The sequence below is a fragment of the Ascaphus truei genome, chromosome 1, assembly GCF_040206685.1.
Source record: "Ascaphus truei isolate aAscTru1 chromosome 1, aAscTru1.hap1, whole genome shotgun sequence".
Classification (NCBI taxonomy): domain Eukaryota; kingdom Metazoa; phylum Chordata; class Amphibia; order Anura; family Ascaphidae; genus Ascaphus; species Ascaphus truei.
In genome coordinates, this window is record NC_134483.1 from 392,908,148 (window position 1) to 392,928,370 (window position 20,223).

At 43.0% G+C, this 20,223-nt stretch overlaps 1 protein-coding gene across 1 annotated transcript; it reads right to left on the reverse strand.

Moving 5' to 3' along the window:
• Nucleotides 1–1,316: 1,316 nt before the first annotated feature.
• On the reverse strand, nucleotides 1,317–3,073 carry LOC142471279 (uncharacterized). Its single transcript, XM_075578109.1, has 2 exons — nucleotides 2,505–3,073; nucleotides 1,317–2,139 (listed from the first exon to the last, which is right to left on the reverse strand). Exons 1-2 carry the CDS (start codon nucleotides 2,599–2,601, stop codon nucleotides 1,337–1,339), a joined length of 900 nt encoding a protein of 299 aa, XP_075434224.1. The 5' UTR covers nucleotides 2,602–3,073; the 3' UTR covers nucleotides 1,317–1,336.
• Between the last annotated feature and the right edge of the window lie 17,150 nt (nucleotides 3,074–20,223).

Sequence of the window (20,223 nt, forward strand, 5' to 3'; positions counted from 1 at the left end):
ATATATATATAAATATATCTCTCTCATAAAAAAATATATATATATATATATAAAGTGTATATTGTACTATATGTATAGTGTGTGTGTGTGTATATATGTATATGTATATATGTATATATATATATATATATATATATATATATAATGTATCTTTTTTTTTTTTTTTTATATTGCAGGAGTACACACAACATATTGATGGCAGTAAGTAGGCCTTGTATGAAACCTATTTAAATGGTGATAAACATGAGTGAATTAAGTAATAAACATTTGTTTGCACCCAATAATGTTAGAGGCTCACACTTAGTATAGTTGTCAAACATTAGGCCTGTATTATTAAAATAGTGTGTTTTCACAAGGAAGCATGAAGTGTATGTTTTTTGTAAATACATCTATACCAGTTTAGATAGTACTATATATATACACACACACACACACACACACAGTGTGTGTCTGTGTGTGTGTGCATATATCAATACATACTACATATATTTTAGTATAAATTCAGAGATGTTCTTGAAACAAGAACACATAAATGATTAAAGGACAACATTACAATGGCCACCAAAGGTAAGTAATATTTAACACAAAATCCTGCTGTACACGTACAAGAAAGATGTTTGCAGTTAAATAGGTGCTTTTATAATTGCATGAAAATAATATGCACATGCAATGATTACATCAATTAACACACCCAAATGCAATGTTTTGCTGCAAAGTCAATGGCAGCTTCTCTAAACTTAGCAACTGGCTCCTGGTGGACCATTACTGAACAGACGATTAATACATCAATATTTATAACACTATTCATTAATTAGGAGTGTTAACATTTCCAAAACTTCACGTGTACAAGAACATACTTGAAAGTTTGGAAACAACACAGTCTTCAGCATACATACAATAGTAATTAGATAATCTGAAGTCAACAAAACAAGGCCAAAGACATATTTTGTGAATTTTAAAATTTTTTTTTTTTGTTCCTTTTGCGAGCGAGTAACAGGCCTGCTTGTTGTCTCTTGAATTTTCCTTTTTCTTTTGCCACCAACTTTAGGTACAACAGAGCCACTTTGAGTGGCCTCTGGCACTTCACGGGCAGGGCTTGTGGCCAGTGACTCACCTACAGGGCTTTTGGGCAGTGACTCACCTACAGGGCTTTTGGGTAGTGACTGTTCACCTACGGGGCTTGTGGCCAGTGACTCACCTACAGGGCTTGTGGCCAGTGACTCACCTACAGGGCTTTTGGGCAGTGACTCACCTACAGGGCTTTTGGGTAGTGACTGTTCACCTACGGGGCTTGTGGCCAGTGACTCACCTACAGGGCTTGTGGCCAGTGACTCACCTACAGGGCTTTGGGGAGTGATTCACCTACAGGGATTTTGGGCAGAGATTCACCTACAGGGCTTTTGGGCAGCGATTCACCTACAGGGCTTTTGGGCAGTGACTCACCTACAGGGCTTTTGGGTAGTGACTGTTCACGGACAGGGCTTGTGCCCACTGACACATGTGAGCAAGTTGGTAGACACTGCACAAGTGATGGTTGGTCTGTTTCGTGTGTGTCTTGTTTTGTTTTTGTCGCCTCCTTTGTAGGTGTCTGCTGCTGAATTTGTACAGATGGCAGCGGTAGGATGTCATCAGGAACCTGCACAGCAATGTCTGCTACTTGACCGGTAACATTTGGGCCTGGTGAATGAATATCAGATGAATGTGGTGAAAACTGACCTGCATGAACAGATCCTGCCTGTGAGGTGTTGAATTGTGGTACATTAGTCATTCTCCAGTAATTAGCTTGTGTTTGCTGAACAACTAATGCTTCGAATGAGGTGTTGATTTTTTGCAACTGTTTAGGCACTTCAATGAAGACTCTGTGGAGATGTGCCAATTGTGAAACTGTTTCTTCCTGCAGTGCAATCATCCTTTCCAGCACTGTCATCAGGTCAGAATGGCGACGATTTTCTGCTTCCACAATTTTTCCCTCAGAAGCTACAATTGCATCATATGTGGTATTTGCTGGACGTTTTGGCGGTAAAACAGTTTCAATTGGAACCTCTTCATGGTCACTTGCTTGTATTTGTGTGTCTATGGCGGCGGCGGCGGCGGCATCATCATCATCATCATCATCATCAAAATCCTCTTCATCATGTTCTACAAATAAATGTACACATTATTAAATGGCATGTTAATCTCTGCTGTGTTACTATGTAATTGTACTGTGTCATAAGTAACAACTAACATGTTTCCATACGTTTTATAACCTCACATTAAAAACTACCTTGACTTAAGAATAATGTTTGGACTCAGTATGAAATATGAGTGAATGAAAACTTGCTGTAAACTCACAACTCCTACATGATAGTTAACATCACTAACACAATACAAGTTGCCTTACACTTCATTTTCACTGACACTAAGTAATCCTATTTAAAGAAGATGTGCAAAACAAATAATGAACATGACAACATAACATATAGAAGAGCACATATTATATTGCCACCAACTGATACACTCACCTTCTAGGTGTGTTGAGCTGGCTGACCCAGGTGAAGACACTTGTTCAGTCTCAGGTGACACATGTCCTTCAGGGGCAACTATATATAACAATAACATAAGTTTTACATTTACATGTGTAAATATTGAACAAACAGTTATTGTATGTTCTGTATTTATGAGTACCTAACAGCATCATTTCCTTAACCCAAAATGTGTGTGTGAAAGTGAACATAAATAGTTGTAATAACAATGTACATGCCTGTGTACTTAGAACTTTTGAGTTCCCTAACATAAAACATACTATGTTCCTGCAGTAATGCGTGAGGATAAATAGATAAAATTAGTACATAAAAATCATATGTTGTGTAGTGATATCAGTATCATAATGTACATAACTATCATGAGATGACCATTCACAATGGTTATCATGAAGGTGGTCATATTGCAAAAAGTGTTGTTTTTGGTAGAGGATATGTGTGGTACATTAATATAAGATGTGGCACACATGAATGTGGCTGTGACTAAACAAGACAACACATGCAGTGTGTGATAATGTGTCGTTGATAGTAGTAGTTCAACTATAGATATGAGTGAACTAATGTGTGACGTACGGTTTGATAAGTAATGAGTTGTTGGGGCATTTAGTAGCTAAAGTGAAGCTTTCAAATGAGTGTGATTAACTTCAGTTGTGCTAGTCAGGTTGTAAGAACGGTATTCCCTTCCCCAAAAAGCCTAATCAGCCACACCTTTCAATTACTTGAAACAGGTGAAAATGGTGTGAACTAAGTTGACCCTAAAATGAGGCTGTAATTAGTGTGTGTGCTGAACCCCACCCCCTCTGTTGAAGTGTATGCTGTGATGAGATATTAATTGCAGCTGCTTTAACACAATGGTAGATGAGCTAAATAGTCGTGTGCAGTTTTTAAGTTATGAAAACAATGACATAAAATATGATACGTGTGCCTCATTATGCTGTCTGTATATGACTTAAAGCAAAAATGGACCTTTTCATAAACAACTATAGATGTGTTAGTGCAAGTGATGTTTGTAGGCCGTTGCATGCAATATATTTGATGCATGCTTAAAATAGGCAGTAATGTCATGTTTGTCGGAGTAAAATAAATAAAATACACAATAATATTATACATATTTATGTTCTGTACCTGTAGCTAGTAATAATTTCTCATTAACATGTGTTACACATGTGTACTACCCTGTTGTTCCCCATCTTCGCCCACCATCAATTGCTTCACTGCAGCAATGCATTTTGGGAATTCACATGTAAATGAGCACGCAATGGCACGTGCTATATTAGTTACTGCTTTTAGTAGGACTACAACATATATGTCTATTTTGAGATATATATATATATACAGAATCAGACATATACATATATAGATGCAGGTATGCTTATATTGTGAAGACAGTATAAAAAGCAGTGTAACTATGCAAAATAACTGTAAGCAACGACACGCCTAGTACAGTAATATTTCTCACCTGGTGGAAATTGTGAGGGGTAAATTCCTATATCACGGTCACCAGGTAAGCCTTCCACGACGACGGGAAGTAATTTTGCCCGAAGCAGCTCCTCCAATGGACTTAATATGAGACGTTGTGGTGTCGGCCCACCTCCAGTGCCAGTAGCATGCACGCGTTGGTGTTGTATTTTCTTTTTCAATTTGGACCTAATATCATCAAATCTCTTGTGACAATTCCGCTTGTCCCTCACATGATTCCCACACGCATTGACACCAATGACTATTGTGTCCCACATTTCTTTTCTGCTTGCTGAACTTGTCCGCCCTTGAAAAACATATAAAATATATGAGGTAAATGATTAATAATAGAAGCACCAGTTTCCTACACTGCTAGCTGTTCCAAGAGATAGCAAACATGCTGTTTTATGTGTAATATGTGAATCACATGAGCATTCACTACTAAACCTATACATGTAAGCAAGGTTGCATTCATATTGTATGCAGTTATGGCAAATTGACCGCCTGTGTTTAGTTGTCCTTGTAAGGCATGATAAAAAGCTGTGTTTCCAGACTAATTAACATAGAAAGATATTCTGAACCCATATTTGCATATGAACAAAACTCAGATGACCTAGGATCACATGTATTTGAATAATAAATGTAAAGGTACACTTACCTAGTAAATGTCCATATATACTGTCATAGTGCTCCAGAATGCCAGTGACAAGAGCTGTATTTTCCTGGTCATTGAAGCGAGGATTACGTGGCTTCTCCACACGTTTCTTCCGAGCAGGTTTAGGGTCAGAGCTTGGCTGGTGCTGACTGGACTCTCCTTCTTCCAATGGAAGAGCCTCCAAAAGCTTCCCACCAGCAAGCACGCCACCACCATCCACCCCATCAGCAACTGCGCCACCAGCAGCACTCACAGCACCAGCACTCCCACTCCTAGCACCAGCACTCCCACTCCTAGCACCAGCACTCCCACTCCTAGCAACAACACTCCCACTCACAGCAACAGCACTCCCACTCACAGCAACAGCACTCCCACTCCCAGCAACAGCACTCCCACTCCCAGCAACAACACTCCCACTCCCAGCAACAGCACTCCCACTCCCAGCAACACCACTCGGTGCACCAGCAACATCACTCCCCTGAACAGTACGTTCACTCCGACGCGTACTCGCACGAGTAGCACTCCCACTCCCACCAGCATCACTCTTCCCACGCTTTGCGGGCATACTTCCAGCACTCACAAAAAACAGACAACTAATGTACAGCCAATCACACGAAACACTTCCACATATAAAACAAGACAAAGATGTAAACAAAACAACAATGGACAAAGCTCACCCAATACACAACAAGTCTCTCCGTCAATATGCAAATGTTCAATCAGCCAGCTCTGTGCGTCTCTCTCTCTCTCTCACTCCCAACAACACAGAGAATGATTAGCAGTACAGGTTGCCTTTAAATATGGCGCGCAATCCAATACATGCTTGTTTCGCCTGATTCAGCAAGATTTGTGATTGGGCAACCTATCAGCACCCCGCCACGCACGCCGATACACCTGTGTGTGATCGGATAATCATCGTGAGAGTGAGCGGATTTGTTTTCGGGTTGATTTTGAATGTATTCGGCACTTACTGCATACGGAGAGGAAAAATCGCCATTAACATGACTAATCGGTAAACTTGCCGATTTCACTTAATCGACGCTTACTGCATGAGGCCCTTAATTTGTTCAAATTTATTTCTACCATCCAGATCCTAATTCATAAAACCCTTCTGTTTCCAATTTTGAAAGTCCCTGCTGTTCAAACCTGGAACAAAATCTATATTACCAAATATTGGGGTCATTAATGTATTTTTTGTCGTCAGTGTGCACCTAAATTTAGCAGCCTCCCAGATCGCAAGCGAGTTTGTCATTGAGGGCAGCAGCTCTTTGGTGGATTTATACATCCTTCTTGCGGTCCAAATCAGGTTGTACAGTTCCAATGGGGCACAAACCTCTTTCTCCAATGACAGCCATCTTTTAAGGCTCGGGTCTGTGTGCCATTGTGTAATTTGACATAATTGGGACGCATTATAATAGTATAACAAGCAAGGTACCACTAGCCCCCCCAACAATGTTGGTCTTTTTTAAATAATTCCCTTAACTCTTGGTCTTTTGTAGCCCCATATGAATTTGGTTATTAATGACTGAAGAGAGACTATGGGGCCTATGCAGAGAGCTCTGTTAAAAAAATTTGCGGCAGTTTTTTAATCTCCATTTTTTGCCGAGTTACTCTCACAGTGTGCAGAAAGGCCCGAATAACTGTGAGAGCAACATTTCTAAACATGGCGAGTTGCCAGCGCCAAGACGACCTGCCCTCCGAGAAGGGCTCCCCCGGCGAGATCTATCCGCCTCTCTCACTGATAAACTCGCCGGAAATAAAATTATTTTAACAGTTAAATTGTATTCCTAGTGTAGATGACCAGGGGGTCTCCTGAGCTAAGCCGCATTGGTTTCAGTCTCGGGGAACCCCTACTTCCCGAGACACAGGCCACGTTATGGGGTACCAGTATCTCCTATGCATTTAAATGTCCCGGTCACGTGATCAGGGGATTTAAATTGTGCAGGGGATACCGGTACCCCATAACGGGGCTTGTATCTCATGAAGTAGGTAGTCTCCGAGGCTGAAACCAATGCGGTTCAGCTCAGGAGACCCCCTGCTCATGTACCCTACTGTCAAAAAACACATAACAATAAACAATAATTCATTACCGTAGCGGATAGCCGCTATGGTAATGAAGCTGCATTAATATAATTTTTATTAATAGTGTGTGGGAGCAAGGGATCTCCTCAGCTGAACTGCATTGATTTCAGCATCGGGGACCCCCTACTTCCCGAGTTACAGGCCCAGATATGGGGTGCCGGTATCTCCTCCATTATTTACATTTCACACGTCACGCGACGTGGGCGCAATAAAAATGGTGGCGACCCTGGAATCCGATGCCCCATACCGGGGACTGTAACTCGTGAAGCAGGGGGTCTCTGAGCCAGAAATCAATGCGGTTCCGCTGAGGAGACCCCCTGAGCTCCCGCACACTATTATTCAAATTTACATTAATGCAGCTTCATTACCATAACAGCTAGCCGCTACGGTAATGAATTATTGGTTATTGTTGTGTGTGTTTTGACAGTAGTGTAGATGTGTTGGGGGACTCCGGAGCTGAACCGCATTGGTTTCAGCCTTGGGGACCCCCTACTTCAGGAGATACAGGCCCCGTTATGGGGTGCCGGTATCCCCTGCAGAATTTAAATTTCCCGGTCACGTGACGCGGAAGCTTTAAAAGTGCACGGGATACAGGCACCCCATAACGGGGCCTGTATCTCCTGAAGTAGGGGTCCCCGGACCTGAAACCAATGCAGTTCAGCTCCGGAGTCCCCCTGTTCATGTACACTATTATTAAAATGAATATTGTTAATGCACGATCGCCTGTAACAGCCGTGCATGGAGATGCAGAATCTCCATGCAAATGTTACAGGCGGCTTTTTTTTCCTATCAGCTATCTTACGTGAAGTTTAAGCAGGATAGCAGGGGGATAAAAAACAACATGCCCGCTGTGGCTGTTTTGAGCACGAATGATACAAAATGGGCTTATCTCTTTAGTGAATCGCGCCTCCGGCATCACTTTTTAGCGGACGTGTTATTTTTTTTCAGGCCAGCGCAATAGCTCGGAGATTAGTGCATAGCCCCTATAGTGAACTCAAAGAAATGTCGTATTTGAATCACATATAAACATGTATTTTTTATGAATACTTTTTGGTTTCTAAATAATCATACATAACTACGGTCCCTGAGCCAGAAATCAAAGCGGTTCAGCTCAGGAGATCCCTGCTCCCGCACACTATTAAAAAAATATATTAAAGTAGCTTCATTACCTTAGCGGCTATCCGCTAAGGCAATGAAGGGGTTAAGGCACAATAGCATGTTTATTGGGGACAATTGCCCCCAATAAACATTGCAATATACAACACACCCACCCCCTGTGCCCCAACAACCCCTATACCCCCCTAACATACATCAAATAGCTTAAGTTTTTTTTATGCAAAGTAATTATACTACAGGCCGGCGGTGGCCCGCGGGTGTTCTCGCAGGTGTCCGGGTGTCTCCGCTTGCCTGCGTTTCAATTCTGTGCCCCCCCCAAAAAATATACATAAATACTTTTAAATAAATATACCCCCCTGCCCCTAAAACATACTGTACAGAACAGTAATGGGCAAAATTATTATTATCCACATATGGATAATAGTGCATTTGTCCATTTAAAATACAACATTTAGCAGCATAAATAAAATAAATAAATCTTGCACTCACCCCTGCCATGCTACACGCAAAAGAAACCCGCACAGCTAGTGTTAGACCACAGTGAGCTGCTGACTGGATGGAGACGTGATAATATCATACAAAAGAAAAAGGACCCAGTCTTGCAGCACTCAATCACTAGGAATGTAATGTTGTAAATTTAAAATATACTTTATTGATAACCTTGAATAAAAAATAGGGTGTTAAAACGTCATTAAATGATAATAAACAGCTCGTGACTGTATCCTTGATAACCCACCTACGATAAGGTGGGTAGATGTAGTAGAGTCCCTAATGAATATTGGGGATCAAACGCTACTGATAGTAGCTAAGCTACCTAGAAATATAGGAAAAAGGAGCCTGTGAGAGTCCACTTGAAAGACACTCTCCTTGCGAGTGTATCCAGGCGTATGATACGCACTAAATTGATACACTGAGGATAGGCACAGTAATATAGTGTGGCATAATGTGCGCTTAGTTAGACCTATGTGATATCTGTCCCTGATATAGATATGCACTGTATGAGCCAGGTCTATGGTGAGAACCTGTGTAGCCCACACTGTTGATCATAGGTGCAAACTCATGGACACACTACGTAGTAAGATACAGGATAGTATGGCATTAGCTAGAGCATTGAGTAGTCCTATAGACACCTAAACTGTAGGTGAGGTAGGTAGTTGAGACACCTGTTAGTAGCAGTTGATACAGTGGTGCTATGCATATGTTGTTAACCAGGGTAAACCTTAACTCGTGTCAATATAGGTTGTCAATGTTATCTGCTGTTGCTGCCCAGTGGACGCTGTATTAGGAGCCAGATGCAGACACTGTGCACATATATGCAAATACCCTTACGTGAGCGTGGTACTGTGCTGCGCACAAAGGGTGAATGGTGGCATGGAGGCAACCTCCAACGTGTCTGCAGTGGCGCAGGAGGGTTAGCACTAATCAATAAATGTGATGTTGTAGGCTGTAACCCCCTGCGGTGCTGTTCAGCAGATAATGGGTTAATGTATAGTAGGATTGCCAAATTGCTCAGCTCAAAGTGGAGTGGGGTGTAAGGATGGTTGAAGCTGGGGTTAGTTTATGAAACCCATATACGCACCACCCTCCCTCTCGATGATCAGCTGACCTGTATCTATAACCAAGTGAAGGAACCGGTCTAACTTGTAACGCACAGTCCCCTACATCAGCGCTGATCTTGGTTAAAGCGCGATCCCATATAACGTGCCCTGAAGAAGCGTTCACTACGTGAAACGCGCGCGTCGGCCACCTACCTCTTACACACGCGGGAAGCTCATTTATTTCAAGTACAGCAGCATTCTGATACTTATCAGCGCTTATATATATCTCAAGCTTCCCGGCCTATGCATGTTATATGGGATCGCGTTTTACCACATTATCGCGGGATCCTCCAGCCTGAGGGGCCATTGAGTTACTCACCTTCAGACAGGCAAGTCCTCGAGCACATCAGCGCTGATATAACCAAGATCAGCGCTGATGTAGGGGACTGTGCGTTACAAGTTAGACCGGTTCCTTCACTTGGTTATAGATACAGGTCAGCTGATCATCGAGAGGGAGGGTGGTGCGTATATGGGTTTCATAAACTAACCCCAGCTTCAACCATCCTTACACCCCACTCCTCTTTGAGCTGAGCAATTTGGCAATCCTACTATACATTAACCCATTATCTGCTGAACAGCACCGCAGGGGGTTACAGCCTACAACATCACATTTATTGATTAGTGCTAACCCTCCTGCGCCACTGCAGACATGTTGGAGGTTGCCTTAATTCACCCTTTGAATTCACCCTTCACCCATTCACCCTTTGTGCGCAGCACAGCACCACGCTCACGTAAGGGTATTTGCATATATGTGCACAGTGTCTGCATCTGGCTCCTAATACAGCGTCCACTGGGCAGCAACAGCAGATAACATTGACAACCTATATTGACACGAGTTAAGGTTTACCCTGGTTAACAACATATGCATAGCACCACTGTATCAACTGCTACTAACAGGTGTCTCAACTACCTACCTCACCTACAGTTTAGGTGTCTATTTGACTACTCAATGCTCTAGCTAATGCCATACTATTCTGTATCTTACTACGTAGTGTGTCCATGAGTCTGCGCCTATGATCAACAGTGTGGGCTACACAGGTTCTCACCATAGACCTGGCTCATACAGTGCATATCTATATCAGGGACAGATATCACATAGGTCTAACTAAGCGCACATTATGCCACACTATATTACTGTGCCTATCCTCAGTGTATCAATTTAGTGCGTATCATACGCCTGGATACACTCGCAAGGAGAGTGTCTTTCAAGTGGGCTCTCACAGGCTCCTTTTTCCTATATTTCTAGGTAGCTACTATCAGTAGCGTTTGATCCCCAATATTCATTAGGGACTCTACTACATCTACCCACCTTATCGTAGGTGGGTTATTAAGGATACAGTCATGAGCTGTTTATTATCATTTAATTACGTTTTAACACCCTATTTTTTATTCAAGGTTATCAATAAAGTATATTTTAAATTTACAACATTACATTCCTAGTGATTGAGTGCTGCAAGACTGGGTCCTTTTTCTTTTGTATAATATACTCACCCCTGCCAGGCTGCCACAATGAAGTCCGTCGTCATCCTCATCCCGCCCATGTCCTCCGGTGCTGCAAACAATACAGAAGAATAAAAAGCGACAATCTAATGTCCCCAAACCCCTTAATCACATTAGCGGCTAGTAACCGCGTAGGAGGTGTTTGTGTCCCCATGGGGGGTTTTATTCTTCCAGTTATGTGCTGAATTAAAGGACGTTTTTATCTCCACACCTGGCTCCCTGTTTCCCTGGCTGTGCGCCATTTGCTGCTATTCTACTACATACACAAACACACTGAGCATCCCCCTACAAACAAACACTCTGCAGCCCCCTCCCCTCTATACACACACTCTGCAACCCCCTCTATATACACAAACACACTCTTCAGCCCCCCCCCCCTCTATACACATGTAACGGTGCTAACCCCACCCAATGGGAGATGTGGCCATTACAGATCTTGTGGTGCATGATACCTGCTGGTAACAGGAGGGCTGAGTCGTCCACCAATGATAGTGAGGACATAGGACTAGGCTTCTGGTGTTCATATCCCACATATCTCTTTAGCAGTGCAGCACCTCCATCTGCCGTAGGCTCCAGGAGCTGAAGGTGATCTCCCACGGTAGAACTTATTACCTCTCCCCCCAGTAAGGTCACACACCAGGCAGGAGTTACTGTATAAGAATAGGAACGGGTTTATTACTCTTCTGTACAGTTACAGGAACAAGGGCAGGCCTCTGACCGATGCAGTCTCACAGCTATTCATGCAAGGCTGGTCCCTGGACCGTCACTACAGGCCAAGGGCACCCGCAGCCATCCTATCTCTTCCCCACCTCTCTAGCAGAGGCAGAGGTATGGTCCACACTAACTCTCCCCCGGAGGGAAGAGGACTGGAGATGGCCCAATCTCAGCCTTTCCACTGTGCGACCTGCCTTCCTCAGTGGGAAGGACAACCAACAAATTTAGGGCGGTCCTGCCTTTAAGTACTGCCAGGAGGGGGGCACCATGATTGGTCATGCCCAGGCCTGATGCCACCGCCTCCCACTGTTACTCAAGTGCAGCTCCTTGGAGGGGGAAAACCGCATATCAACTACTGGAAACCTGATTGTGCCAGGGTTTACTGCCAGCCCAAGAGCAGAATGGTAGCCATCAGGTGACCTGGCTACACACACACAAACACACTCTGCAGCCATCCTCAAGCCTCTATACTCACAAACACAAACTGCAGCCCCCTTGTAAACCCACAAATCTGCATACTCACACCAACAAAACATACTCTGCAGTCCTCTTCCACCCTGTATACCAGAAAACACACACTGAAGACACACACACTGCAGACCTTCCTCTACACCCACAAAACACACACCAACAGAACACATACTGCAGACACACACACACACCAACAAAACAGACTCTGCTGATGCCCCCCTCTAGACCCACAAAACAGACTCAAACCTTTCTCCTCAGTGTGTTCCTGTGCGGAGTTCTCTGCAGGCAGGGTGTGGGAGGAGTCAGTGGCTTGCTGCTGCCTCCTGTCCAATCACCTCCCTTGTCTGAGAGCTGTCCTCACTCATTGAGTATGAGAATTGAAAGATGATTGGCTGAACAACTCTGCAGGTTGCCAAAAATTCTGGGTCATTACTGAATGGATAATGCCCGGAACTTTAACCAATCAGAGTGCAGGGATTTCAATAATGCCCGGAAATAAACAGCTTTAACCAATAATATGGAATAATTGTTAGAAATGGTGGACAAAATGTTTCATGTTTGAGTATTATCATTTTTGTAACTTTTACTGAAATAGAATTGCATCTTTAAATGAAACAATCTGAATCAGATATTTAATGTAAACTCCTAAAAATAACCACATTTATGGCCTGAAAAATAAAATGAATTTTTTTATAAATACAACTTTTAATTGCTTTGTTACAATTGCAATTTCGGAAAGCACAAACATATACTTTAGTGCTATAACTATATTATTATATGATTGTTCTATGTATTTTAAGGTAATTAAATAAAAATTGTATTGTGTCTTTGAAGTTTAAACTGCTGGTCTGTGCATTTCCTTTGAGAACAAGCTCACGGTGGTGCTCTCATGCATTTGTTATGCTTACTGTCTACTTTCCAACCATCAGTCAGCAGTAATTCATACTCCAAAATAGGTGTTGGTTTTTTTACTTCTTCCTTCACTTCCAATCCAATACAATGAATAGAGAGATTGAATATGCACACAGGAGTTTAAATGATTCACATCTTGATCTAAATCCTAAATAAGCATACGCAAAATATCTTCAAAACGATTTACTCATAAGGGTTTATAACAAATCTATTAGCAGATGTTTTTACTTGATTGTTATCCCATGTACTGTATGGTGAAGAGTTTAGTAAATATGGGACGAATGTATTTGATAAGTAACACCAAAGAAGATAGTGTGGAACTTTTTATATCAGTAGAAGCTAAGGCCTCGGGCATGGTCAGCGCTTAGGCGCTGACCTGTGCTGAGGCGTGCTGGTGCTTACCAGTGAGCCCCTGCAGCCGCAATGGGAGCGGCTTTAGCAGGGGCTCGCGCACGCTTCCGCAAGCGTGCAGAAGCGTGGGTCTTATGAGAATTTTAGATTCAAGCGCTCAAGGGAGCCGTCATTGGCCCGCCCCCCCTACACACCCATGGACGGCTTGCTAACCAAAGCCAGGGAAAGCACCCGCTTTCCCTCAGCCTCAGCGCGCCTCCGTATGGCTGCTGCAACCCTGGATAAAGAAAGACACATTCGTGGATAATTTGAATCTAGACATTGCACATGCATTTCAGAGGGAATATGTGAAAGGGAAGGCAAAAGGAAAACAAGGGAAATAAGATGTTATAAACTCAAGAGGGTTAATGGGCAGACTGGTGTGGTTTCTGGCAAAATAAAAGTGGATTTGAGATGGTCAGGGAGACTTTGACAGTTGCAAGTAGGAGAAGTACTGCAGGGGGTTATTCAATAAACTGCAGTTGTGCCAACTGGGGTAGTAGTGCACTGAAACGTGCATGTAATGAAAACCAAGTCAGTTATAAGTTATGTTATAAGATGGATAACAGATTTTCTTTTGGAGATATAGGGCCTCATGCAGTAAGCCCCGATACAAAATTTTCGGCACGAATTGCGAAAATGTATTTTTTGGGCGATTTGCCCTCACAGTATTCAGTAAGGGCCGAATCCTTCCGATCCCTGCTGAAGCACTGCGAAAGCAAAGCTGCCGATGAGCTGTGGCGATACAGCCTGGCTCCCGATAAGGCTCCCGATAAGCCTTTGGTGCCGATAGATGTTTGCAGCTGAGAGAGACAAGCCGCTCTCTCAGCGCAAACTTCGGCACCAAAAAAAGTATTTAAAAACAACTTTTATTTATACTCTACATGTGCAGGGGGTCTTCGGAGCTGAACCGCGTTGGTTTGAGGTCCGGGGACCCCCTGCCCCCCGAGATACAGGCCCCTTTATGAGGTGCCGGTATCCCTCGGCGTTTCAAGGTCCCGATCACGTGACCGCGGCCTGTAAACAAACCAGAGGGATACCGGCACCCCATAAAGGGGCCTGTATCTCGGGGGGCAGGGGGTCCCCGGACCTCAAACCAACGCTGTTCTGCTCCGGAGACCCTCTGCACATGTATAGTATAAATAAAACACACACACATCAATAAAGACTCGTTCCTTACCTTGGCGGCTATGTGCAACGGTAATGAAGCAGCATGAATGTCTTTTTAATTATACTGTACAGTGAGCAGGGGGTCCCCTGAGCTGAACCGCATTGCTTTGTGGACCAGGGACCCCCTGCTTCCCGAGTTACAGGCCTCGGTATGTGTCATCGGGTGGCAGTGTCGCCGCCATGTTTATAGCGTCCCCGCAATAAACATGGCGTCCACACTGTAACCGATGGCCCAAACCGGGGCCTGTAACTCGGGAGGCAGGGGGTCTCTGAGCCACAAATAAATGCGCTTCAGCTCAGGGGGCCTCCTGCTTCCGCACAATATTATTAAAATACATTAATGCTGCTTCATTACCATAGCGGATAGCCGCTAAGGCAATGAAGGGGTTAACGCATAGTAGCATGTTTATTGGGGACAAATGCCCCCAATAAACATAGCAGCAATACACAACATACAGTATAGTAATGGGCAGAATGACTATTATCCACAAATGGATAATAGTGCAGTTGTCCATTTACAATACTTACACAACAATAAAGACTTTAAATACATATAGCACTCACCCATGTCCCACTGCCACGATGAAGGCCATCCTCATCTTCATCCTGCCCATGCCCCATCCGCTTCTGCAAAACAAACACAAGAATTACAACATCCAAATTAATGTCCCCTAACCCCTTAATCACCATAGCGGTTATTAACCGCTACAGTTATTAAGGGGTTAAGCCACCATCACCCACATACCCTCCCCCACAAAGCCCCCCAACCACCCTCACCCAATACCCACAGGGGAGTCCTACCAAATACCCTTGGGCCTAATACCCCCTCCCCCAGCACATACAGTACAATAATGTGCCAAATAACTATTATCCACATAGGGATAATACATTATTTGGCCATTATTAAACACATTCAATAACGTTAAAATGTAAATAAAATTGTACTAACCTCATCAATAAGAAGTCTCCGTCGCCAGCATCATCCTTGGGGTCCGTTGCCAACATTAGAAATAGCCACAACATTTCAATATCATTAACATAACACTGAACCCCTTAATCACCTTATCGGGTACTAACCTGAAAGGTAATTAAGGGGTGAAGCCATCCTGCAATGCCTACAACAGTTATGCATAACATCTTCAGTGAAATAAAAACCAATTGCCTAACCAAATTCCATTTAATCATTCAATCTGTAGGCTCACATGCCTCATAAAACATTGCATTTACAGTGTATACATGTAGCATAACATGTAAACTGCATGTACACGCTGCAAATCAATGTTAACAATACAATAATGCCACTCAAATCGCCATACATCACAAGAAGTATATTATTTAATACAATAAACTCACCATCAATGAATTACCACACATCAATTACATCCCTAAACAATTAAAATAGCATCCATACCAATTACACAATGAACTAAAGCTATCCTAACAGAGAACCACTTCAAAACATAGAAAAAAGTACACCAACAAATACAATATACTAAAGCAAGGCTTTCCATATCCTATTGTACGGCCTGGAAGCCCAAAACTTACATCTGTCTAAAAATAAAATACATTTAGCACACATCAATGCATAGCCACAATGATTAACAATACAGAATTAGAAGCTTTAACAACACTATCATTTCTTACCCTGTATATATATCTGTACACATACATACAGACATACATACAGTGGGAAGAAATGATATGCATTATAAAAAATGAAAACATGAAAAAGCAACACAAAAAACAGTTACATTAAGTACATTTCTTTATTTAACTTACCATTACTTGCCCCCACCGACTCCCGTTGATCAGCTTACTCACGAACCAATCCACGACACCATCCACGACACCATCCAGGAACAAATCCACGACACAATCCAGGAACAAATCCACGAACCAAACCAGGAACCAATCCAAGAACAAGTGCAGGAACCAATCCAGGAAGCAAGCCACGAAGAAATCCAAGAAACAATCCACGACACGATCCAGGAACAGGAACCCATAAAAGAAAAGAAAAAAACAAATTAAACATTAAAATAATAAAACATGACAATCAAGGGTTGTACTAGTTTTATTCTTAGTGAATCTGTATTACAATACCTTGTTCCGGGGTCTTCTTGACATCCGGTGCCACGCCCTGGTCTTCAATCTTCAGGAGGAGGTCCGTCCTCCTCGGCATCTGCCTTCAAAATGAGACGACATAGGCTTTTATAGGCCTATGACGTCACATTTGTCGTCATATGGTTCCCACGGCCCTGATTGGGCCGTGAAAACCATGTGTTTTGGCCGATGTAAAAAAATTGATGACGTCACTTAAAGGCAATGCCAGCACAGCCAATCAGAATGGCTTTGCTGCTATTGCCTTTAAGAAAACGTCATGAAATGACACATGGCCGGACTCACATGGTACTTGAACCAATCAGAGTAGGGATGGAGTTCCCACGCTCTGATTGGCTGGCTTACCATGTGAGTCCGGCCATGTGTCATTTCATGACGTTTTCTTAAAGGCAATAGCAGCAAAGCCATTCTGATTGGCTGTGCTGGCATTGCCTTTAAGTGACGTCATCAATTTTTTTACATCGGCCAAAACACATGGTTTTCACGGCCCAATCAGGGCCGTGGGAACCATATGACGACAAATGTGACGTCATAGGCCTATAAAAGCCTATGTCGTCTCATTTTGAAGGCAGATGCCGAGGAGGACGGACCTCCTCCTGAAGATTGAAGACCAGGGCGTGGCACCGGATGTCAAGAAGACCCCGGAACAAGGTATTGTAATACAGATTCACTAAGAATAAAACTAGTACAACCCTTGATTGTCATGTTTTATTATTTTAATGTTTAATTTGTTTTTTTCTTTTCTTTTATGGGTTCCTGTTCCTGGATCGTGTCGTGGATTGTTTCTTGGATTTCTTCGTGGCTTGCTTCCTGGATTGGTTCCTGCACTTGTTCTTGGATTGGTTCCTGGTTTGGTTCGTGGATTTGTTCCTGGATTGTGTCGTGGATTTGTTCCTGGATGGTGTCGTGGATGGTGTCGTGGATTGGTTCGTGAGTAAGCTGATCAACGGGAGTCGGTGGGGGCAAGTAATGGTAAGTTAAATAAAGAAATGTACTTAATGTAACTGTTTTTTGTGTTGCTTTTTCATGTTTTCATTTTTTATAATGCATATCATTTCTTCCCACTGTATGTATGTCTGTATGTATGTGTACAGATATATATACAGGGTAAGAAATGATAGTGTTGTTAAAGCTTCTAATTCTGTATTGTTAATCATTGTGGCTATGCATTGATGTGTGCTAAATGTATTTTATTTTTAGACAGATGTAAGTTTTGGGCTTCCAGGCCGTACAATAGGATATGGAAAGCCTTGCTTTAGTATATTGTATTTGTTGGTGTACTTTTTTCTATGTTTTGAAGTGGTTCTCTGTTAGGATAGCTTTAGTTCATTGTGTAATTGGTATGGATGCTATTTTAATTGTTTAGGGATGTAATTGATGTGTGGTAATTCATTGATGGTGAGTTTATTGTATTAAATAATATACTTCTTGTGATGTATGGCGATTTGAGTGGCATTATTGTATTGTTAACATTGATTTGCAGCGTGTACATGCAGTTTACATGTTATGCTACATGTATACACTGTAAATGCAATGTTTTATGAGGCATGTGAGCCTACAGATTGAATGATTAAATGGAATTTGGTTAGGCAATTGGTTTTTATTTCACTGAAGATGTTATGCATAACTGTTGTAGGCATTGCAGGATGGCTTCACCCCTTAATTACCTTTCAGGTTAGTACCCGATAAGGTGATTAAGGGGTTCAGTGTTATGTTAATGATATTGAAATGTTGTGGCTATTTCTAATGTTGGCAACGGACCCCAAGGATGATGCTGGCGACGGAGACTTCTTATTGATGAGGTTAGTACAATTTTATTTACATTTTAACGTTATTGAATGTGTTTAATAATGGCCAAATAATGTATTATCCCTATGTGGATAATAGTTATTTGGCACATTATTGTACTGTATGTGCTGGGGGAGGGGGTATTAGGCCCAAGGGTATTTGGTAGGACTCCCCTGTGGGTATTGGGTGAGGGTGGTTGGGGGGCTTTGTGGGGGAGGGTATGTGGGTGATGGTGGCTTAACCCCTTAATAACTGTAGCGGTTAATAACCGCTATGGTGATTAAGGGGTTAGGGGACATTAATTTGGATGTTGTAATTCTTGTGTTTGTTTTGCAGAAGCGGATGGGGCATGGGCAGGATGAAGATGAGGATGGCCTTCATCGTGGCAGTGGGACATGGGTGAGTGCTATATGTATTTAAAGTCTTTATTGTTGTGTAAGTATTGTAAATGGACAACTGCACTATTATCCATTTGTGGATAATAGTCATTCTGCCCATTACTATACTGTATGTTAGGGGGGTATAGGTGTTGTTGGGTATATATATATATATATATATATATATATATATATATATATATATATATATATATATATATATATATATATATATATATATATATATATATAATTATTTAATTATTTATTTAATTCGTTATTGTGGTGCTGGGGTGTTTTTTTTTTATTATTGTGGGTAGTGGGGGGGTGTGAAGGGGGCATTAGCCCCAACGGTGGTTGTTTAGGGCTTGCGGGTGGGTAGCGGGAGGCCTTAACCCCTTCAGGACCGTAGCGGTATTAACCGCTACGGTCGTGAAGGGGTTAAGTGCCCCCGCATCCCCCCCGCAAGTCCTAAACTCACACCCAGGGCCAAATACCCCCCTCACCCATCCCCGCTACCCACAATAACGCTGGCACGGTGGGTTAACCCCTTCATTGCCTTAGCGGTTAGCCGCTAAGGTAATGAAGTGGCTTTTAAATACCTTTTTCCTGCCTCGGATGCATGCCGGGGGGCTCCGGTGCGGGTATCAGCTCCGGAGACCCCCGGCATCAATCACAGGCAGGAAAAAGGGCTGATTTTTCCTAAGTGTCGCCCTTGCCGATGCTTCTCCTTCAGCAAGTTGCCAACTTTAGTTGGCGGGCTGGATTGGCCATAAAATCTCCAATCTGGCCTGCCGATCAGCACCAAAAAGCTGATCGGGGCTTACTGAATTCAGGCGGGAAAAAAAAGTCCCGATAAGTGGCTTATCGGCAGCCGGGTGGCGAAAAATTTTTTTTCGTAAGAAAAGTTGCCGATAATTCCCACTTATCGGGGCTTACTGAATCAGGAGGGCAAAAAACGGCTATAAAATGCCGAAAAAGCCTTATCGGGGCTTACTGCATGAGGCCCATAGTGCTTATGGGAGGTAAAGTAACTGCATGAATCTGTAAGCACAGTGTAGTGTGTAGGAAAGTGGAAATCATGAAGCAAGGATTGACGTTTACGGCCTCGGGCATGGTCAGCGCTTACGCGCTGACCCATGCTGAGGCACGCTAGTACTTACCAGTGAGCCCCTACAGCCGCAATGAGAGCGGCTTTAGTAGGGGCTCGCCTACGCTTCCGCAAGCGCGCGGAGGCGTAGGTCTTAGATAATTTTCAAAATCAAGCGCTTACCAGAGCGCAGGGCCGGTCACATGAGCGGTTCGCCCAATGAGGGCGAACCAGCTCCGTGATGTCACTGGCCCGCCCGCCG

Excerpts from the sequence above, each read along its gene's own strand:
- LOC142471279 (XM_075578109.1), bottom strand. The coding sequence starts at position 2,601 with ATGTTATTGTTATATATAGTTGCCCCTGAAGGACATGTGTCACCTGAG. Across the intron at positions 2,140-2,504 it reads CAGCTCAACACACCTAGAAG|AACATGATGAAGAGGATTTT; the intron begins GTGAGTGTATCA and ends ATTTATTTGTAG.